At 35.5% G+C, this 24531-nt stretch overlaps 2 protein-coding genes across 2 annotated transcripts; one reads left to right on the top strand and one right to left on the bottom strand.

Annotated features, from left to right (window-relative positions):
• The first annotated feature begins 211 nt into the window (after window positions 1–211).
• LOC149124704 (NKG2-D type II integral membrane protein-like) lies at window positions 212–6808 on the top strand. Its single transcript, XM_089304851.1, has 5 exons — window positions 212–405; window positions 678–752; window positions 2225–2332; window positions 2627–2778; window positions 6031–6808. Exons 1-5 carry the CDS (start codon window positions 315–317, stop codon window positions 6049–6051), a joined length of 447 nt encoding a protein of 148 aa, XP_089160977.1. The 5' UTR covers window positions 212–314; the 3' UTR covers window positions 6052–6808.
• Window positions 6809–9108: 2300 nt separating this feature from the next.
• Window positions 9109–24423, bottom strand: LOC149124703 (C-type lectin domain family 7 member A-like). Its single transcript, XM_089304850.1, has 7 exons — window positions 24243–24423; window positions 22859–22953; window positions 21443–21538; window positions 13445–13558; window positions 12382–12533; window positions 10555–10661; window positions 9109–10148 (listed from the first exon to the last, which is right to left on the bottom strand). Exons 2-7 carry the CDS (start codon window positions 22926–22928, stop codon window positions 10019–10021), a joined length of 669 nt encoding a protein of 222 aa, XP_089160976.1. The 5' UTR covers window positions 22929–22953; window positions 24243–24423; the 3' UTR covers window positions 9109–10018.
• Window positions 24424–24531: the final 108 nt, after the last annotated feature.

The raw sequence follows: 24531 nt of genomic DNA, 5'->3' as shown, positions 1-24531 counted from the left end.
TTTCAGCCTGGCCCAGCCCCTACCACCCAGCCATCTGGGGAGTGAACCAGTGGAGAGTAATTCTCTTTCTTTCTCTCCATCTCTCTCTCTCTATGGAACTCTGCCATTCAGATAAATAGAATAATTTTTTTAAAAATCTTTTCTGTTATTTCCAGAATTATGGTGATCTTAATTCACTTTCTACAGGCCTGAGTGTATCATTCCTGTAGCTCTCCCCGTTATTCATGAAACATATCCCCGATTTTAGCTGAATCTATTATGTCTCGTGAAACATCTCGGGTCCTTGCTGTGTTTTTAGCCTGAAGCTCTCAGAAATGAGTGAGGAGAAAGTGACATACTCAGAACTGAAATTGTCTCACGCAAAGAAAAAGGAAGGCAAACGACATCTAGCTCACAAAAAAAGAGGTAACTTTTCTTGTTTTCTGATTTCTGAAAACATAGTGTTATGTAGAAAAATATTAAAATATTTAAAAACCATATCTAATTGATATGGAATATCTAGTTCCTTATTTTATGTTATATATTGGGAGGTCCATTTATGTGTAATATCAATGAGATTTTTGATTAGGATGAATATGTGATTCTAATGCTAATTTCCAGCATAAATGTTCATTCTGCTTAGGTTCTTATCTGTTTAACAAGCTCATTATATATCCATATTTTTTAATATTTTACAGCAAACCTATGCACAGTAATCCTGGTTATCATATGTGTTTTGCTCCTGCTGGCAAGCATAGGGTTAGGATATATGTGTGAGTATGTGCACCTGTGTGGGTGTGGGAGGGCAATAAGAAATAGAGAAGGAAATCTATTAGCCCAAGAAATGGTGGCTTTTAAAAATAAGAAGTCTTTTTTTTTTCTTTTTAGTTGTGGTCTAGAATACAGACACTGTAATAGATTGCTGAACTAGAGGAAGAGTCACGGTTTTTGTGAAGGGGACATTAAGGGACTATGTATTTGATATTGCTAGATTTTTACAACCAGATATGAAATTTAATGTTGGAGCGTAGGGGCATCATTGGAAATGAAAAGATTCTGTGTGTAACAAACACTTCAGTGATTTTTTCATATTATTTATTCAAGGGAGGGATGGAGGAAGAAAGAGAGATCCCACCTGCTCCTTATCAAATTTTTAAAGCCTGCAACAGCGGGTACTGGGCTGGGTCACAGAAATGGGACAGAAACAGAATCTGCTCATGTGGGTGTCAGCGACCCATTCACTTTGAGCCATCACCACTGCCTCCCAGCATCTCCATGAACAGGAAGCTGGAATCAGGAACTGGACTGAGGAAGCAAATCTAGGTGCCTGATATGGAAAACAGGCATTTTTCAAAAAGTAGAACAATATGCTTTTAATTTTACATTTTTATTCTCAACTTTATGGAAGAAATTGCTGTTTCTCTCATAGACTTTTAACTTTCCTCTTGCATATTAGAGATAACAATAGGAACTCATTTGATGTGCATATTTTATGCATTCATTATGCATACAGGCAGATCCCTTATGTCAAGGTCTAAATGCTAAATGGAGTCACATGCTGAGAAATCATTATTTAAAGAGCATAAAATCTAGTTCAAGTTTGTTTTTTTTTTGTTTTGTTTTGTTTTGTTTTTGACAGGCAGAGTGGACAGTGAGAGAGAGAGACAGAGAGAAAGGTCTTCCTTTTTGCCATTGGTTCACCCTCCAATGGCAGCCACAGCCAGCACGCTGCGGCCAGTGCATCACCCTGATCTGAAGCCAGGAGCCAGGTGCTTCTCCTGGTCTCCCATGGGGTGCAGGGCCCAAGCACTTGGGCCATCCTCCACTGCACTCCCTGGCCACAGCAGAGAGCTGGCCTGGAAGAGGGGCAACCGGGACAGAATCTGGCGCCCCAACCGGGACTAGAACCCGGTATGCTAGCGCAGTAAGGCGGAGGATTAGCCTAGTGAGCCACGGCGCCAGCCCTCAAGTTTTTAATTTTGTTTGTTTTCTATTTTATGAAATGACCACTACTCTTTTATGTGCCTTAGAAATAATACATTTCAAGTTACAAATAATTATAGTTATATATAAAAATCTATTTTATGGCCTGACACTTAAAGATATTTTAACCTTACATTTTCTATGATTAGATTCCCATGTAGTCAACATCATTCTCATTTATATCTAGAATTATAGGATATGACCATAATTAAGTGATCTATTAAATTCATTTATGTTGTTAATTTTGTAATGTGGATTGAAGCCTTTCAGAAGTGTCCCAAATGCACAAACCAGGATATGGGAAACACAATAGAAAAGAATACTTCCTCAGTACAGCTCGAAGATCATTCAGTGGTGCCATCTGGTAGAGGTTTGTACTCAATGTTTAAGTTCATAGCCAACAGGTTATTTTTTCATAGACTTACTGTCTTCTGCCCATTTCAATATATAAACTTTAAAAAATTTATATTGGATCTTACTAGGGGTTTTAATTTCACTCCATTAAATCCATTTTTAAAATTATAGTTGTCTAAACATTTCAAAAGATGTTTGGGTACAGAAAAACACTTATTTTATGCTAGATCCTTCTGAAGAAAAAAATACCAAATATCTTATTTTCTAAATATCCTGGTGTCTTGGGATTGGGGTGGCTTTTGTTTTGAAGAACCAGACTGTGGCTCCTTGCGAGGAACACACTTTTGCTGGCGAAGAAACTGCTACTATTTTTCTAAAGAAGAGGTAACGTGGGATGAGAGCAGGAATTTATGCCGGAACATGGGTTCTAGCCTTGTGAAGATTGATGACATCCAGGAACAGGTATGTTCACTTAATTAACCCTTATGAGAAGCTTGCGAAGACTGAGTTAGGCTACCCATGTAGGCTATCCTTGAGTCTTATGTGATGTTAGCGTGGAAACTCTTGTATTTGTAGAGGAGAAGACATGCTTTAAGGGACCTAAATAATTTCACTTTCTAAAGCAGCAGAGGTGGCTTGTTTTGTGTGCCATGGAATTATACTGAGTCATTACTATTTATGTCTTCATGATTTATGAATGATAAAATAATACCTGAACGAGTGAATTAGTTGGCACTTAATTTTAGTGATTCTTTAGAGTCCTAGAGTAATAAAGTATATTTAAACCTTCTTCTATAACATCTCTATACCTTTCATAGGTGTCAAAGAGAAACTATTATAAATTTCTTCTTATAAAATTTAACGAAAGTGGAAAAACAATGGAGTGTGTATCTAGGACAGAGAACAAGAGAGAAAAGAGAAATGGAGAGAGTAAATTCCATTTAGAAATAAAATCAATTTTTGTTTAACATTTGAGTACCCAAGGAAAACATTTACAATGAATAAAATATAACTGAAATAATTACAAAAATATGCACTACTGTTACGTTTACAGTGTGTCAGATCCTTGCAGCATTATTTCAGTACATAAAAACTTCCACATAGGTAATGTCATTCCCATATTTTAGACAAGGAAGAAACTCAAGGAGTTTAGTTTGTTTGCCTTTGCTCATGTAGTAAGTTAATTACATAATCTGCTTTAAAATTTGCGGCTAGAGTTCTGATTTCCATAGCTGTATGATATTCGTGGTATCACATGGTGAGACATTACTTAGCCATTCTCTAGGTGATGGGAATTTGGGTTGTTTCCACTGCTGTTGTGATGAGCAGCTCTTCATTAACCATCCTTAGACATGTCAGCTGTACACGCCTTTCATATGTCTCCTCTGCAGTTCATCACAAACCGCTGTATGAGTGCAATTATTGGGTCTTTCCAATTCTACATAATAATTTCACAATATTTTTCAATATGATTTGTCAGTTTTGACAATATTCCACTGTTTCCTACCATCCTAAAAACTTGTGTTTGCTCTCTGTAAAGTATTTCCTTGTAGCCTTGTGTGCCTTTACTTGATCTCTAGTGAACTTGATATCCTTGAATGTTTATTGTTCGTGTATGTTTTTATGAAACATCTACTCTTGATTTTTCTCCATTTTTTCTTTTGGATGATTTTTTTTCTTTTTTTTAAGATTTTTTAAAAATTTATTTATTTGACAGGTAGAGTTACAGACAGTGAGAAAGAGACAGAGAGAAAGGTATTCCTTCCGTTGGTTTACTCCCCAAATGGCTGCTACGGCCAGAACTGCGCTGATCCAAAGCCAGGAGCCAGGTGTTCTTCCTGGTCTCCCATGGGGGTACAGGAGCCCAAGCACTCGGGCCATCCTCCACTGCTTTCTCTGTCCAGAGCAGAAAGCTAAATGGAGGAGGAGCAACTAGGACCAGAACTGGCGCCCATATGGAATGCCAGCGCCACAGGCGGAGGATTAATCTAGTGTGCCACAGTGCCGTCCCCCCTTTTTTAATTGATTTATATGAACTACTTCATTTGTTCTTAGAACTACATTACTATATGTATATCCAGATTTGAAACTTTCATTTCCATGTTCTTGAAGGTGTGTTTTGATGAAGGGAAGTTCTAAATTGAGTGCATCCATACCTACCTAACTCTTTTTCATTATTATACTTGGAGATTTTTGTGTCTTTCTAAAAAAGTCCACCATGGTCCTTTCTTGATATCTTTCAAGCCACAAAGATGCAGGAGATTCAGACTTTTAGGTCTTTCATTTCCATTAATTCTCTGCACAGCAAATGAGCTAGGATTGTCTTAAGTGAATGTGATTAGTATTTTGTACAAGTCCTTTGTAGATAAAAAGCTATTATTGATGTAGTGAGTAATGCTAGTAATTTTAATTTGTGCACAGAATTTCATTCAATCACACATCAAATACACTTCCTGGATTGGATTATATAAAAAAGAAGATAAAAATGAGTGGAGGTGGCAGGACTCCACGAAGCTTGCTCAGCAACTGTAAGTTTGCATTTCACATTCTATGCATTGAGTTGTGTTTTTTTTCTTGGCAATTGAAGCATGGATTATAGGCTTACAGCAGGTAATGATTCTTAAAGACTTTAAAAATGTCCTTAATTCTATTTGATATCACATCTCAGATGACAACTGAGATGACAAATAAAAATCTCAGAGCCCCAAATAATCAGCCCCAAAAGGCATTATTTTTCCTATTGTCATAATGGAGAATCCTTCCAAACATAGTAAATTAACGTTGTTCTTTGATGTGACCTATGCTGTATTTTCAGGTGAGGTTGGAAGAGAGGGATGAAAATTTGTTTCTAAACCCACCTCTCCCTTTAAATGCAGTTTGTAGCTATACACCTGGTGTCTGTTAACACTGCAGTAGATTCATTACCAAATAAATCATTAAAATATTAAATCTGTAATCTGCAGATTAATAATATTTTTATACCATTGAATTTCAGTAGTTCCTAAAAATATTGGTAACTCATAGTAGTAAAATAACATAGATTTATCCATAATGAGCAAATAAATCTGTCATAATGGCACCAGGGATTTAGGGATGGAACTAAATTATCAGACTCATATATCTTATGGCAAATTCAAATTATATACTTGTTCCATATATCATAGCATAGTCCTATAACTTAGAATCCATGTTGAATATTCTCATTGTCCTGCTTCACAAAATATCCACGCTCTGTTTGGTGGACAGGACATTAGCTCAGAGGGAGTAACGTAACCTTGTGTGTGAAATGCCAACCAGCTCCTCCTAGTGCTGAAGGTGAGGACGGTGTTATGGCCTCCTACTATCTGCCCATCAACCTGAGTCACAGGACATTGGAGCTGTCATTGTATCTAATTATAATGTGTCATTAATAACCTTACCTTATTGAGTACCTCCTGTGATTTCACAAGTCAGATCTTCCAGAGTGAGTCCATCTAAATCCTGTCCACTGTGTCCTTTCCTTCTCCTCCTCATTTCCAATTATTCACCAGCATGAACTTTACCTTAGCTTTAGAAATACTTACGCCTTCTGATTTAGCACCTGTACATCTGTCAGAGTGATTTTGTGTTCACCTAATAATCACACACACACGCATACACACACATTTTTAGATTGTGACAATGTAATTTTGCTCAAAGAATGATATTCTAAAATAAATATATTCTCTGACATAGGACTTTCCATCAATCAAATAAAGTGGATGAAAAATGTGGATGCCTGAATCCACGCTATATTAGTAGTGCTGATTGTTCAAGACGTTTTCGTTACATTTGTGAGAAGAATAAGCCCTTCTACAATAATTAGTACAACATATATGGATAGCAGTATGGAGATTCCTCAAAAGACTGAAAATGTTTCTACCACATGACTCAGCCATCCCTCCTCTAGGAATATGTCCTGCAGTAACAAAGTCCACAAGGAAAGAGATACCTGCACTCCCATGTTTATAGCAGCCTAGTGTTTAACACCAAATATATGGGATAAAGCTATATGTCCATCAACTGATTACTGTATGAAGAATATATCTGTGTGTATAAATGTGTTTTGAAATATTATTCAATCACAATAAAGAATGAAATTTTGACATTTGTAACAAAATGAATGGAACTAGAGATCATATGCGAAGTAAAATAAGCCAGACACAGAAAGACAATTAACCCATTTTCTATCATATATGGACATTAATATAAAGTATTAAAAAGATACGGATTTTTTATTGTTTACTATATACAAATATAGAAGTATTCTCTTCACTAAATTGTGTCATATACATAACAACTCACCCTCCTTTCCTCACTTCATGATCATTGACATGAATTCCATGTGATATTAAAATCCTTGTTTTCAAGAAGAGTGTATGTATTATATAATAGCTACATATGAAATGAATATGACAAGATTTTAAAAATTGTTAAATCTTAAAATAAATTTTGCAAATAAAAAAATTCAACCAAAAATATATTTTATTTTTGAGTGACACAAAGAGAGTAATCATGTTTATTGGGAATAGTATGATATTTAATACATGTTTGCAATATGTAATGATCCACTAAGGGTAACTGGCATATCTATCAACTCAGACACTTATTATTTCTTTATGTTGGGTACATTCAAATCTAGCTAACTGAAATATTCAATTAATTGTTATAGGACATTCGAAGTATTTTCTCATATCCAGTTTCACATCTGTACCAGTAAACAATCTTCTCCCCATCACTCTGCTACCTGCTTTTCAGGCTCTGGTAACCACTATTCCAGTCTCTGATTTACAATCAATGTTTAAGCTTCCATATAAAAGTGAAAACATTTAGTACTTGTCTTTCTGTATGTTACATACTTCAATAAAAATAGTGTATTCTCATTCTATCCATGCTGCTGCAAATGACAGAATTTTATTCTATTTTATGGATGAGTAATTTTCCTTACAGCATTTTTATCCATTAGGGACACAAGTTGAGCTCATATTTTGATTACTGTGATCATTCTGAAATAAACATGCAAGTGCAAGGATTCTTCAATAAACTGCTGTCACTCCCTTTAGATAAATATGCAGGGCAGTTATAACAAAACAGCCTTGTGCTTGGCAAAAAAACAGATGGATAGACCAATGGAACATAATAGAAACTCCAGAAACCAGGCCACACATCTATAATCAGTTATCTTTGACAAGGAAGCTAAACTCAATTCCTGAAGCAAGGGCAACCTCTTCAACAAGTGATGATGCAAAAACTGGATCTTTGCATGCAGAATATGAAACTAGTCCCCTACTATACACCATAAACAAAAAATCCACTCAAAATGAGTCAAATAGCTGAGTCCATGACCCAATACCATCACAATACCACAGAACATTGGGGAAACCCTGCAAGATAGTGGCATAGGAAAGACTTATTTTAAAAGACGCCAGAAGTACAGCAATCAAAGCCAAAATTAACAAATGGGATTACACCAAATTGAGATGCTTCAGCACTGCAAAAGAAACACTCAGCAAAGTGAAGAGGAGAAAATATTTGCAAACTATGCAAGTGATAAAGGATTAATATCCAGAATATACAAGGGGGTCAAGAAACTCAACAACAACAGAACAAACAATCCAGTCAAGAAATGAGCAAAGGACTTGAACATTTTTCAAGAGGAAATTCAAACAGCTAACAGACCTGAAAAATGCTCAGGAACATTAGCCATCAGGGAAATGCAAATCAAAGCCACAATGAGGTTTCACTTCACCCCAGTTAGGATGGCTCTCATACAGAAATCAGTGAACAACAAATGGTGGTGAGGATGTGGGGAAAAAGTACCCTAATCCACTGTTGGTGGGAATGTAAACTGGTGTAGCCACTGTGGAAGACAGCATGGAGATACCTCAGAAATCTGAATGTAGATCTACCATATGATGCAGCCACCCCACTCCTTGGAATTTACCCGAAGGAAAAGAAATCAGCATATGAAAGTCATCTGAATCTCCATGTTCATGGTAGCTCAATTCACTATAGCCAAGATATGGAATCAATCCAGATGTCCATCAAATGAAGACTGAATAAAGAATTATGATATATATATATATATATACTATACATAGACTTCCATATATATATATATATATATACACACACACACACACACACTATGGAATACTATACAGCAGTAAGAAATGAAATCCTGTCATTCACAATAAAATGAATGCAACTGGAAAACATTGTACTTAGTGAAATAAGCCAATCCCCAAAAGATAAATACCATAGGTTCTCACTGATCTGTGGTATCCAATATAGTACCCAAAAATTAATTTTTGGAATGAAATTGACACTTTGAGATGTGATTTTTATCAACTCTTGTCTTGACAGTTGAGCAATGTTTTTTTTCTTCATACTCTTTGATGAACACTTTACTTAGTATCGGGTTATTATTATGAGTGTAATGTAACAGATAATAGATATTTGTAAAAATTATGAATGGGAATAGGAGAGGGAGAAATAAGGGGGAGGCGAGATCGTAGGCAAGAGAGAGGTTAGGGTGGAAAGTATCACTATGTTCCAGAATCTGTTTATATCAAATTTGTGTACTTTAAATAAAATTTTAAAAAGAAGAAAGAAAAAACTTCAGTGTCTAAAGATACTATTAAGAAAATGAAAGACTGGAAGAAAATATTTATACAACCTTTATATAAGTAAGTACTGGTAGGCAGAATATATAAACAATTCTCATGACAATATTAAGAATATGAACAACTCAATAAAAATGTTCAACAAATTTGAATATATATTTACATATATATGTATACATACATATATATATGAAGTAGTTATACAATTATACAGTTGAAAAAACACACACAAAAAAGGTTTCCCAATATAATTTATTCATTAGGGAAATATAATTAAAATCACAAATAAAATTTCACAACACCCTTATTAAAATGACCGAAGAAACTGATTATATTACATATCAGAAGGATGTAAACAAATGGAGCTTTCATGTATGCTGGAATGTAAAATGACAGGCACTCTAGAAAACACTTTGGAAGTTTTCTACTGATCAGGAAACTCAGATTCAAAAGTTTTCACTTGCCAGTGAACACACAATTATTAGGTATGGTGCAGTCCTCAAATTCAGACTGGATTCAGGATACTATTCTCAGACTGGATTCAGGATACTATTCTCAGACTGGATTCAGGATACTATTCTCTTCCCCTTCCAGATTCCATAGTGTCTTTCTCCCAAAAGGTAAAGATTCAAACAGAAATGCACACATGCTTCATACAAAATACTGCTCTTAATTACTACACTGCATTTACTTCTAGTCGAATTGCACAATAGTGCCTGAAATTTATGGAATTATCTACGAAAGTGTGTGAGTTGCAGGAAGAGTATTCCCAGCTCGGTTTCCTGACCCTCATCAGAGCCCTGAAACTGTTCTGGTCCATCTTGTTTTCATAGATGCTGTGATCAGGAAGTCTTGAATTGAAAATGGTAGAATTCCAAAGTCTCTGGCATCTCATTTTAGTAGACCAATACTTGGACCTCATTTTAATCAGGCTGGAATATAGGTAGAGCTCTTTAAAAATGCAGATGCTCTGAAGTGAGAGAAGACTCCAGAGCTCCCAAGGGTTTGAATTTTTCCTAAGAAAAAATTATTATTTTTTGTTGGTGGTGTTCCCAGCATTAAGTTGAACGACATGTAATTTTCTTCTCACAGATAGAGTGCATGAGTCTGGCACAGTCAGAAGCAGTCATCTGTGATGCTGTTAGACTTCCACAGTTTCCACTCGTTGACTCTTTCCAATCACTTAAACTAAAATAAGAACAAATAAATACTATGAGATATTAATGCAGACATAATCAGCTATACTGGTCCAAAGTGAAGGAGGCGTATCTTTTTGTCTTTACAGAGACTATCCCACAGGGCCCTAAGCTTCCCTAGAGAGAATCATGTGAGAAATACACACAGAGACTTCACATTGAAAAACTCCTTCCCTTCTCCGTATACTCATCTTCATCATTGACTTAGGTCCTCTGCAATATGTGTGTGTGTGTGTGCACACACATGTCTATGTGCCCATGCAGAGAGTAAATGTGCCTGTATATGTGAATTAATATATACATGTGTGTGTGCATTTTTTCCCTGTATGATTTTGGGACTATAAACCAGAAGCAGTGATTACAGGGCTTGCAAGCTCTTCTCTATCCCAGAGACTTACGTTTTGAGAAGGGGTACTGAGTTGTCCTCCCAGGCCCAGGGACTGCTGGTTCCTTTACGGGACAACCCAATCCAAGAAAAATAAGATATTTGACTCTGAATGAAGTTCTGTAATAAATGAATCATTATATATTAATATTAATATTAATATACTAATGTTAATATATTAATAAATATTCAGAATATTTTAGATTCCTGAAATGAAGTACTAAATTTATCATTATTATATTAATTTTGTTGTTAATGTGAATATCAAATGGTATAAAGATCAACTTCATCCAGATTTTGTTTAATTAAAATGATGGAACCTCAGTTGATAACACTTCATTAAAGGTAACAACCTAACTAAACCCTTAGTGACAATTATTTTAGATAAGTTTATTTCAACTTAGAACTGAAATTTGTTAACTTCCCTTCAAAATTCAAATTTGTAATTCAAATATGAGTTCTGAGCCTAGTCAGCTGTGGATTTCAAGTTCCAGGTGTGACAGCTCTAAGATTTGTAACAACACTGTTTTATATGTCTGTTTCACAACCACTTTGTTTATTTCTTGTGAAAAGGACACCCTGAGTCTCTTTCCCATTAGGTGCAGTGTTTATATGGCCAACTAGAAAAGTAACTGCATAAAAGTAGCTAGGATTTCTTCAATGCAAACATACACCACTTAACAATGGACATACATCTGAGACATGCATTGGTAGGTAATTGTATTGTTGTTTGAGCATCATAGAGGGTATTTGCAAAAATAAGATGGATATGACATCACTAGGTAATATAACCTCATGGATCCAACATTGTATATACTATCCATCCTTGACCAAAAGCATTGTTATGCAGCACATTGTGGTACTTCAGTTCTTATTTATCTGAAGTGTGGCGTGGGTGAGATACAGGAAGAGGAGACAGAAACAAAGAGAGTGCATCTATCCACTGGTTCACACTCAAACTGCCCATGACAACCAGAGCTGGGCCACACCACAACCAGGAGTCTGGAATTCCATTCAGGCATTCCACATGGTGGCAGATCCAATCTGAAATTCACGTAGAGTTTTCTCTTCTATTTTAAAACTCAGTACTCACATTAGTTTGGGTTGCTTTTCGTTGTAGGTATAAGAATTTTCCATAAGAGGCTAAAGCTAAATTTCCAAAAATTACTCAATATGAGAAAACTCAGTATGAGATACACATTTTTCCATGATCAAGCATGATATATTTTAAGGACCATTTTTTCCTAATTACTTGAGGTTTAATTTATATATACAATGAAAATTCTAATTTTGGAAGAATTAAATGAATTACTAAAATTCTCACATCATATTTATTTGCTTTTCTGGTTTGCTGTAAGAACTGTGTGGGTCTGAATTAAATTATAATTATATATTATAATTATATACTGTTTAATGGGATTCAAATGTTATTAGATATTAATAGTTTGCCAAGAGGTCGGCATTTGGTGTAGTTCTTAGGTTGACCCTTTGGAAGGCTCGATGCCAAAAAGGAGTGCCTGTGTTTGAGTCCTTTGTCCACGTCAGAATTCAGATCCCTGGTGATGCACATTCTGGGAGGCAGCTGAACCCCTGCCACACACATGGGTGTCCTGGGCTGAGGTTTTGGCTCTGGTTTTTAGCCTGGCCCAGGTCAATCTGTTGAGGGTACTTGGGGAGTGAGCCAGTAGATGTAAGATCTCCATCTGTCTCTCTGCCTTTCAAATAAAATAAAAATAAATTAAAAAATTGTAAAAGCCCTGCTTTAAATAAAAATGAGTTAGCCAACAGGTAATGCCTACATACATATGGTGTAAAATGGAAAACAGGAAATACACATCACCAGTTCTTGTTGATCTTCTATCTTAACAAGTTTGGAGTCCATTCTCTCACAAAATTTCTTGCTGTCTTCAAAGTTCTTTGATTCTTTTGAAAAATAATAACAGTTCTCTCCACAACACGTCCACTTAAGTTTACATGTGCCACTTCTGCCACCTGGAAAACAGAAGACATTCCCCAGAGACCACTCGGGACACATTCTGAGCACCATGGTCCAGGCTGGACAGAGCCGAGGATCCCTTTCCAGCCCTGTGTATTCTGTGAGACTCATGGGCTTCCTTTCTGCTTTTGGGGAAAAACTCTGGTCTGGGAAGAGCATCCCATCCCTTGTATCCTCCATCGTTATGCACGATGTTGCTAACACTGCGTAGCAAAGAATTTCCTACAGGACCGGTGTTTTCCTTCACAGCCTCTATTGGAAGGACTTCCGAATGGGAAACGGCTTCTCTGTGCTCTCCAGACTAAGAAATCCATACAGGCTGATCTCAAGTCAGTACCTGAAACAGACAGCTATATTGGAGAGTATTTGGGTAACAATGATTAGAGAATTTGATAAAGTATTTTAGATTTTTTTTGTTAACAAAAGTAATATTTTGGTAAATAGTGATAAAATAGACTGTAATATAATGGATGCAGAAAAAAAACCCTTTGACAATAGTGATTTTTTCTCAACTAATAAGAGTTAAAGTTGTGAGCACCAAGGGGGAAACTTGTTGAAGTGAAATGGACACTATGAGAAACAGTGACTTGATCAGCTCTTGTCATGACTGTTGATGTACAATGTAATACTTTATCCATTTTAGTATTTTTTTGTTCTAGTACTATTGGTTGAACTCTGTAATTAACATAAAATTATTCTTAGGTGTTTAAATTTTAACTGAAAAGTGATCCCTGTTAGGAATTTGGTGAAATTCTACTTTTAAAAAGTGAAAATTTCAAAATCAAAAAAAAGTTGTATTATACAATTGATTTAATATATATGAAAATAAAGTTTGAGAAAGATACTAGAAATTTGAGGGACATAGAGAAGATACTTACAATCTCAGTCATGAACCCACTCTACATACCTGTGTTGAATGAGTTGCCTGTGAAAATGCTGTTTTTCAAGGTGGAATTGTCCTCTTGCTTTGTATTTTCCAAAGGACACTTCTGTGGGCGGACTGCACGATGACACTGAAAAACTTAACTCTACAACATTAGCTCAATGAAAGTATAACATGGAGTTAAATAAAAGGCACAGTTTTAATTTTAATATGGCAAATAATCTTTAGAATGAAAGACCTTTCAAATTTTTTCTGCATTTATTATTATCAAGAGAGAAATAAAATATCTCCCAAATGCCTGTAACAGATGGGGCTAGGCTAAGCTGAAGCCAGGAACTGGGAACTCAAGTCAGTTTCTCACGTGGGTGGGAGGGACTCAGGGATTTGAACCATCACCTGCTGCCTCCCAGGATGAGCGTCACAGAAAGCTGGAATCTGGAGTAGAGTCAGGACTCAAACTCAGGCACTCTGATATGGAATATGAGCATCCCAAGCAGTATCTCAACCACTGCACCAAATGCCTACCATTAGTGACTGTTTGTTTCCTGTTGTTTTAGGAATCTCTTCTTTGCCTGTGATTTCCATGCTCACATTCCATTTAATGAATGGCATGGCATCTTATCAGACTTCATGATAGAATAATGAAAAATATAAAACCTGCGGAGTTTATTAATTGTAACAGGAAGATAATTCAAATAGCGCAAATGATTGGGTGTCTTTCTTTTTTATTACAAGGTGTTAGGACTTAGAGGATGGGTTTACTGACTAATGGTAGCAAGGCTTCATTTAGTTAGTGATGACCTTAAATTTGCTTGTGGTCCATGGGTGCTAAAGTGGCAGGGGAGTAAAGAGGATTCACTGTAAAATTCTAGATTACAGGAACTGATTTTTGAATTAGCTCAAGGAGAGGACAAGGCACATTAGGGTAATGCAAAATTATTACAACTAGAGGGATCTGAGAGAGAAGAACTGTGAAAGGAAGCAAAAAGCAAGTTGTAAAAAAACTGTCTGCATGCTTAGGTATTTGGATTTCAGCATAAGGCTGTAGTCTCAGTATTTTTACTTTTCACACTAAGGTTTTTGAGAAAGATCGGTAAACGTAAGCATTCTGGTAAGGATTCAAATCTTTACCAATTTTGCCTCACTAAGATCTGAAACCAGAGAAGATGTCCACTTTCACCACTCTGATGCAATACAATTCTAGAAGACTTTGCCAGATCTATTAAGAGAAAGAAGTAAAGGCTGTACAAATCAAAAGGAGGAAGTAAAATTATCCCATCTTTGCAGATGACATGATTCCTTATATAGGAGAACTAGAATACTCCAGCAAGAGGCTACTAAAACTGATAAGAAAATTCAGGGATGTTGAAGAATACAGAATCACCACACAGTATCAGTAGCACTTTCATGCACCAACAATGGTCCTACTGAGAAATAACTTTTTCAAAAGTCCCATTCATAATAACTACAAAAATTAAATACATCGTGATAAATTTAACCAAGAATATGAAAATCTCTACAATTAAAATTGCAAAACACTGATTAAAGAAATGTTAATAGAAATATTTTTGGTTTAAAGAATTAATATCAAAATGTTGTCCAAAATACCCAAAGAAATTTACAAAATCAAGGAAAAATACCAATGATGTGCTTAACCAAACTAGAAAAACAACACTACCATTCATGTGCAAGAACATAATACCTGAATAGCCAAAGAAATCTTGAAAAGTAAGTAAAATCAAAGCTGGAGGCATCACAATCCCATATTTCAAGACATCCTACAGGGCTATGATAACCCAAATAGCAGAAAACTGGCATAGAAACAGACACATTGACTAACAAAATAAAATAGGCAACCCAGAAATAAACCCATGCATATACACGGAACTTATCTTTGACAAAGCTGCTAACAGCATTCCTTGGTGAAGCGTCAGCCTCTTCAATAAGTGATGTTGGGAAAACCGCATTCCCACATGCAGAAGTTTTAAATAAACCCCTACCTTACACTCTGTACAAAAATCAACTCAAAATGAATCAAGAATGGGCACCAAATCACAGCCGGATCAGAGGAGTATGTTCCAATGTTACACAGCATGGTGAGGCGATTATTATTCACAGTAACTCATTACACATTTCAGAAACAAATAAGAACAGGACTTTAGGGCTCCAATCATAAAGTAACGTCAAAGATGGAGAAATGATTACTCTTGTTTGATCAGTACACTTTGCATAATGCATGGAAACATCAAAGAGTAGTCCAAAACTTGTACAATTACTGTTAATAAACTTGTTTTAAAAAAGAATAACTGAGAGGCACAATTCCTTTCATGATTTTTTTCTGATTTGCAATCTTACAACTGCAACATTTGCTAGATATTTCTTCCTGGCAGTTAGTAGTCACTTCAAATTCAAAAGACCTTAAATAGCTTAGTGTCTTTTTACATAACAATGTAATCTTCATTGAACTTTTTCATATTATGTCCTTATGTCACCACTATCCACTTTAGGAAACCCTAAATTTTGGAGATACTTTTGATCTAATCGTCTCCCTTTCCATCTACAACCGAAGAGTCACTCTGTATACTTATTCTTCCATAAATATCTGCATTTATTCTATTTATCCATTTGTGATTCTTAAGGAAAATAACTCTTTCTCTTTGTGATATAAACATATTCTCTATATTTCTTCCCAAAATGCATATAATGCCCTTGATATCCTCTTGTGAGAAGTCAAATGATGATAATTTACTTAAATAGTTATATATTCTAATACTTATGATTAGTGTATTTTGATCATAAAATAACAAAAACAATATTTGACACTCATTACAATTTGATGTAAATTGTTCTAAATGCATGGATTCTATGAAACGTTTATTAATTTATGAGCTAACACAGGAGGTTGGTTCTAGATATGTGACAAAATAGCTACATTAATTTAGTAATTTTGTTCAATATATTCATTCTTTTTGTTACCCCTATTCATCCTGACTTTCCATAATTAAAATGTAATTTTCTGATATAGTCTTTATAATTTAGAGGATAAACTTTCATAGGCTTAAAGTTAATATCACATTTATTAGACTATGTCCTTTGAGGGAATAGTAGAATACCTTATAAATATTTTTTTTCGAATTTATTTAATTGAAAGGTAGAGAGAGAGAGAGAGAGAGAGAGCAGGCTCCCACACTGGTTCACTCCAAAAAGGCCCACAACAGCCAAAACTGTGCCAGATGAAACTAATAGGCAGGAATTCACTTGATCTTCACCAAAAGGCCAAGAAGCAATGCAGCCAGGAATTTAATCCAGGTCTCCCACATGGGTGGGAAGGACCCCAGAACTTCAGCCATCACTTGTTATCATTGGTAGGAAGCTGGAATCACCAACAGAGGTGGCACTGAAACCAGGCACTCCAAAAAGGGCTGCAGGATTCCCGAGCAGCATCTTAACAGGTGCACCGAATGCTCTCCCTTGTGCCACAGTTTAAAAATAATTGAATAAGATACTTATTAAATTGCATTTGAAAAATAAATAAAGCTGAAACTTGACATGAAGCTAATTCTCTTAGGACCCAAGACAAAAAAAAAAAAGAAAAAACCTTTTGTAAATTTTTCTGAATATGCATTAATTAATGAGGGATAATAGATAAAAATTAGAAAGCTGAGTTCATATACTCTAATTATATAACTTGAATTATATTAAAGATGTTCTTCATCTTCTCTCTGGCTCTCTATTTCCCAAACACTTATTTGAAACTTTCTTTTTCTATTTCTTTTTATTATTAATTTTAAATTAACAAAATACAAATTGGGATGTAATTAAAGAGTTCCCCTATACCCCTGACCCCATTTCACCCATTAACACCTCATGTTGGTGTATTTGTTACAACTAAGGAGGCCACTCAGATGGGATTTCGTGCTTTCAAATTCCTCTCTATTCAAGAGCCAAATGAATCCCACACAAGCATTGCAAAATTGCTTGTCTCAGTGTTGCTGTAAGATGCTAGATTCATTAATGAGAAATGTAAACGTATTTCAATCCAGAAAATATTAAGAAAGCACTCATTATGTGTCATATATCAACAAAGCTATGGTTAGGTAAAACCTTTTTAAAGAACATACAGGGTGCCTGTGCTGTGGCTTAGCAGGAAAAGTTGCCATTGCCTACAACGCTGGCATCCCATATGGGTGCCAGTTTGTTTTCCAGCTGCTCCACTTCCAATTCAGCTCCCTGTTAATTGCCTGGGAAAAGCAGCGGAAGATGGTCCAAGTGTTTGAGCTCCTGCACCAACATGGGAGACAGGAGGAAGCTCTGGGCTCCTGCCTTCAGCCTGGCCCAGCCCTGGCTGTTGTGGCCATCTAGGGAGTGAACCAGCAGATGGAAGTCTCTCTTCCCCCCTCCCTGTCTATGTAATTTTTTCAAAAAACAAACAAATTAAAAAAAAAAAAAAGCGTGAAGAAACATGCTACTGATCCATTCCTTGCTAGTGTGCCTGGAAAAACAGTGGAAGATGGTCGAAATACTTGAGTCCCTGCAACCCACATCAGGTTTTAGCCTGGTCCAGCCCTGGCAACTGCAACCATTAAGAAAATTAACCAGCAAATGGAAGATCTTTTTGTTTATGTCCCCCTCTTTGTAACTCTGCGATCAAATAAATAAATACTCTTTTTTAAAAAGAAGTATAAAACGTATACTCCAAAAACCCACAAAATACTATTCAAAAATTAAGAACGGTGTATATGATCAATAAAGAAATGTAAGAATTAAAATAGAAAAAATATTGGAAGATTATTTAAATTTTAACTTTAATTCTTATGATCTTGGACTTAGCAGTGTTTTTTACTTTCTTTCCTTTTTTTTTTTTTTAGCTATAGCACTGAAAGCGACACAAGAAATCAAAGGAAAATGCATGTATTGGATTTCCTCAAAATTATGTCTGTGTTACTATCAAAAGAGTAAAAATGGGAGAAAATATTTATGAATACTTACATGATAAGGAATTAGTAATGAGAATATGTGAATATATGAAGAATTCCAAGTACTCAATAACTACACAATCCAATTAAAAAGGAAAAGAATTCAAATAGAAATTTCATCACAGACTATACACAAAAGGCCAAAACCACATAACAAGATGGACAACACCATTAGTAATTAGGGAAATGAAAATCAAAACCAAAATGAATTCCACATTTTACTTAGAAGGATAATGATAATTAGAAATATAGTTAAGTATTGGTCAATATAGAGATATGAAAACCTTTATACACTACCATTGGAAGTTTAAAATGGCACAGTGGCTTTGGAATATAGTGTGACATTTCCTCAAAAGATTGAGCATAGATTTACCATATGATTCAGCCATCACATTCCTATGTATAACTCTGAGAGAAATGACAAGATGTGTCCATTCAAAACCTTGCATGACAATTTTTATAGCATTATTTATAAAGTGATTATAAGAATTAATGAGTATAAGTCCATTATATTTATACAGAACAATTTTGACCATAAAATTGACAAACTGATATACTCTATGATCTTTAACACAGTTTGCTAAGTAGCTGAAAGAAGTCAATCACCAAAGACATATTTTATGTGATACTATTTTTATAAAATATGCAGAATAGGAGTTATCTGTAGATACATGAAATAGATTAGTGATTACTTGAGACTGGTAAAGTTGAGGGAAATGGGGCACAATGGTTAATGAATAAGGGATTTCTAATGTGTTGATAAAAGGATTCTAATGTTCATTATAGTTATTATTAAGCTACATGAATATAGCATAAACAGTTGAATATTATATTTTAAATGAATAAATTGTATGGTAAATGGATTATATCTCAACAGACTTCATATATATGATTATTCATGTAATTATGTATGTGTATGTGTATGTAATTGTGTATTCATGTAATTGTGTGTATGTGTATGTGTTTCTAGCAAGAGCACTAACAACAATACATACATATACACAGTACAGAAGACTTGGTCTGCAAACCAGAAAGGGGTTCAGGTTTAGCTATATCATTAAAAAGATTTGTGTTCATAAAAATAAACACACAGAGACCTATAAACCCCCAACAGGGTGCAGCTGCCTGTGATTTCCTTTGAAGCTAGACCTGAAGGACCTGCTAGTCACTAGTCTAGTCTATTTTTGAATCACCTACAGTGTCTAGCATGAAAGCTGTCTAGAGCAGTGGTTCTCAACTTGGGGGGCCTGTTGAGTATTTTACCCTCTGAGCAATTTCTGGAGATATTCTGGATGTACAGACAAATTACCCAGTGCTAGTGGACAAGGCTGCTGCTAAACATTCTATAAAACACAGGGCAGTCTCTCCAGTAAAGAATTATCTCATCAATTTCAATTGTGCTAAAGTTCAAAATGCTGATCTAGAGGGAAAGCATTTCAAATTGGAAATGATGAAATTTCACTCATTGGGTTTTAGAAAGAGAATAAAAGAGAATACTGCCATTTGGTTAGCAATTTAGAAAAGGCATTACAGAAAAATAAGAAAAGTCCTCAACATCCTTTAAGATGGTTCTGGAGGGAAGAGCATGACATGTCCACAGGCAGAGATATGTGCCTGAGAAAGGCTGTCCAAAGGAGGCCTATAGCAGAAGCAGATGTGTCGGGAGAGAAAAACTTAGAAAGTATGCGGGGGAAAACAAGTGACTTAAATTGTTATTCAAAGCCAATTTGGATATATCAAGTAACACTCAGAATTCTTTGATTGAAATAAGATTATGATTCATGAAGTCAAATATAAGTAGATGACTTTCAATGTTGTTCAGTAGAGAAAGGAAAAACATTAGTGATCTCTGGGAATTTGGATGACATGATCAGAGATAAATTTTAGGAAATTTATTTGACATTTTCATCAGGATTTTGATAGTCTACAGACACTAATATAAATTAGGAGGTGACTGGAATAGTATAGAAGAAAATCATTATTAGCCAATATCAGTTCTTTATGCGAAACAAAATTTACAAGTAAACGTGAGGGGCCAGCATTGTGGTGAAGCAGGTAGAACCACAGCTGCAAGTCCAGCATCCCATATGAGCACCTAGTTGGAGTGCAGGCTTCATTCTGATCCAGTTCCCTGTTAATGCACCTGGGGAAACAGTGAACGATGGCCCAAGTATTTGGGTACCTGAACCTGTATAGAAGACCCAGATGGAGTCCCAGGCTCCCAGCTTCGGCGTAGCCCAACCCTGGTCATTGGGGGCATTTGAGAAGTGAATGGACAGACAGAAGATTCATTCTCTCTCTCTCTCTCTCTCTCTCTCTCTCTATATATATATATATATATATATAACAGCCTTTTGAAATAAATAAATCTTGGGCCGGTGCTGTGGTGCAGCGGGTTAACACCCTGGCTTGAAGCCCAGCATCACATATGGGCACCAGTGCTAGTCCTGGCTGCTTCTCTTACAATGGCCTGGGAAAGCAGTAGAAGATGGCCCAAGTCCTTGGGCCCCTGCACCCATGTGGGAAACCCGGAAGAAGCTCCTGGCTCCTGGCTTTGGATCAGCGCAGCTCTGGCCATTGCGGCCAATTAGGAAGTGAACCATTGTATGGAAGACCTCTCTCTCTCTCTCTCTCTCTCTCTCTCTGCCTATGCTCTCTCTGATTAACTCTGACTTTCTAATAAATAAATAAATAATCTTTTACCAAAAAAAAGCTAAATTTGACCTCCAAGATGGAGGTAGAACCAATAGGACTTTTGAAATAAAGTGTCAAACAGGAAAGAAAAAAAAATAATGTACAGCATGATATACCATGAACCAAACCTCAAACATTGCCTTTCCTAGAAAAAGCCTGAATATTATTTATGAGCAAAAGAGGTATCTGAAGCTTTTGAAGAATTTTGTAAAATGGCCAAGTGATCACACTAATGGTAGAGACAGAAGGACAGCCTGGGTAGAACTCAAGATCATAACTTTAATTCGTGGGAAAGAAAGACTAGTAAAATGAAAATAAGAGCTTGGATAAGGCTACAATTCTAGTCACTTACTCTTAAATCCCAACACTCCTGTTGTTAAGAGGAAAATTAAACAACAGACACCAAGAATCACCACGGTGAGACGCCAGGCAAATGGAATTGAAGACCCTGTCCCAAGAGAAAAAAAAAAAAAAAAACTGAGGAGTTCAGGAGAGAAAAGATTGTGTTTTTTTTTAATATATAGATATATTTATATTACCAAAAAGACCCCAGTAGGGAAGGAGTATTAGGCAGCCTGGACCCCCCAGTCAGCCCAGAGCAGGTTTAGAAGGAGACATTCCCACAAATTCAAGGCCCTGACTTGAATGCCTTCCAAGTCAAAATTGTAAGAGAAAGGATCCTGACCAATCTGTTCCACTCCTCCCTACCCTGTTCCCATGTGTCCGCTAGCAAAGTCATTCATTCCAACATTCCCAGAATGATGCCCAAGCCTCTTCACTGCTTTATGCATACAAAGTGGAATAACTTATATGGACTTACTTTTTTTTAAGAATTAAAGCTATTTCTAGAATAGTATTAATATAAATCACTTTGTTGATCAGAAAATATTTATCTTATAAATACTATATGCTTGCAAACAAATACAAACATCCACAATTTCCTCATTGGAGTTTCACTTCTCTTCTTCATCATTAGGAATAGCCAGTTATGCATAGATTCTATTATAATCATGAATATAAATAAACCAATGCTTGTTAACTATTACTTCTTGAAATTTCATAGGATGAGTCTGTGGTGACATGGAGATTCACAATGGTTTCTGAACAAATGGAAAGGAAGTAATTTGCCTGCTTGTTTTGATCAGTTACGAATGGATGTTTATTGCACCCAGACCATATCAATATTCTCTGGAATATACTAAACTTGGTTAAATGACTTTCTACATTTCTTTTTCATTTAGATTTATGGATATAGTTTAAGGAATCTTACAAAATGGGGCAAGCTAGTTATTCAGAAAAGTGGCTTCTGTCTTAATTTAATCCTATACACATAGGTAAAAAATTAGAGAACAGTGAAGCTAGGCCCTCTATAAACTGTAACTTCAAATAATTCAGCTCGTTTTGTTGTCTGATTGGAGTTTCAAGGATATTTTCTTCACTTTTGAGGAAATTAGCCACCTTTATTTTCTCCCAAAGATGTGGATACTGTTTTATATTCCTACATTTCTCTGAAAGCGTAGCATGTGGACTGTTACCACACAAGAAACAAAATCACATGGCAGGAGTATTTCTAATAAAGATGTATGCAACTATTTTCTTCTAACTTTGCAAAGTCTAGTCAGTAAACCTTTCAGATGATAAAATATTGTAAATGAGTTAAACACAACTTACATGCTAAATTATAATGAAATTTTTTGGGGGAAATTATTTAATAGGGAACAGAAAATAATCAGGATTCAGTAGGAGTTGGGGAGAAAAAAATACTCACTGTCCTTTGGCAGATGCTTCTTGAAACGGGGATTCCTCACCTCTTCATATACTGGGCATTTATCATTCATCTCTGAAAAATCTGTAGGTTTGGTTCTAAAAGACAGCCATACTATCAGTTTTTAAAACTAGAATTTTGGGTTTCATGAGTCCTGAATTCTCATAAAATCAGTTACATACATATTTCAAAACAATTAAACACTAATTTCTACAATTTTACTTCTTAAATTTTATTCCAAGGAAGATTTTACAACTAAGCTTTCTTCTTATTCTTAAAATTGTCAGTTACCAATATGTCTCTTTAGCTCTCTGGTTATTTTAGCTATGACTTGGCATTCTACAACTGTGTTTTTTTATTTTGATTTTAAAAGAGTAAAATGTTGTGATCTGTGAAATATTTATACATCACTGAAAAATTGCCCGTCTGGAAAAAAATATTATGAAAACTATTACCAGTCATTTCTCTTGTAAGAATACATAGGGTTACATGGTGGACTAGTTCAAATTTTCTCCTTTATGGCTTCTTCTGATGTTTTTTTTTTTTTTTTGACAGGCAGAGTGGACAGTGAGAGAGAGAGACAGAGAGAAAGGTTCTTCTGATGTTTTTCTATTTAATGTCAACTTTATCATTATTATTTTTTTAAAGAGTCAAAAATACTATTTCCTTTCCATAACTTCCTGAGAGTTTGATGCTACTTCTTTCAACCTGATACTGTTGAAGAAAACCTACACTTAGGAGTCAAGTTGGCTTAGTTATACTCCTGTGGGGGAAAAGACAATTTTCCTTGAAAATTAATGTTACTTGCAAATTTTTATAAAAGGCAATTCATAGGTTTCAAGCATTTTAAATATTATTTTTATAATCAAATGAAGAAATTTCATGGGATAGAATTACATCAAAATTTTTAGAATTATTGAGCTCAATGGTTTGCCTGCACTTCATCAAATTACATACCTTTTACATATTTTCATTTCCTCAGAGAATTATGCCCCATTGCATGTTATATAATATGATGTTATTATATAGGTCTCCATTTCTATACATTTTAACTTAGTAGCGTTCAATAATTTCCCACAAGAAAATGTTCCATAAGAAAACACAATTGTACAGAAATGTTATAATGGCTTTAAGAATTTCATTACCAAGCTTAGGTGTGAACATGAAGTATACAAACATATTATCATGTACACAATAAAAACATATAATTGATTAAAGAATTACTTAACTCCTCAAACTCTGCCTTCTTAAGTGTGATAATTTGCCGTATTAATACATTTGGTTAACACAATTTTATTCTTTGTGCCCTGTGCCTAATAAACAAGTGGCACTGTAAGGAAGAGCCAGGCTTAGTGCAGTAGCGACAGACAGAATAGCTAATTAATACCTGTGTCAGTGTGGTAGAGGGTCTGCTGGCAGCTGAGTCTGGTCCCAACAGAAGAGGCAGGGCTCTGTGTGCAGGGGGAACAGATGTGTGCAAACCGGAACACAAAGCGATTCTTCCTGGCGCTGTATCTTCGCTGCTCTTGTTACCTAAGAGGCCTCAATATTTTTCAGCTCCACCTGAAGATGTGAGAAAGCAGTTCACATCCAAGCTTCAGACTTCCTCCATTTGCCTCTTTTACTACTTAGAAATGTGTGGTTTTTTTGTATAAGAACAATGAGTGAGATCATTT

The sequence above is a fragment of the Oryctolagus cuniculus genome, chromosome 9 (genome assembly GCF_051225735.1).
Source record: "Oryctolagus cuniculus isolate XC-2025 breed Fujian yellow rabbit chromosome 9, ASM5122573v1, whole genome shotgun sequence".
NCBI lineage: Eukaryota > Metazoa > Chordata > Mammalia > Lagomorpha > Leporidae > Oryctolagus > Oryctolagus cuniculus.
The sequence above is the reverse complement of the archived record's forward strand: the minus strand, read 5'-3'. Positions and strand labels throughout refer to the sequence as shown.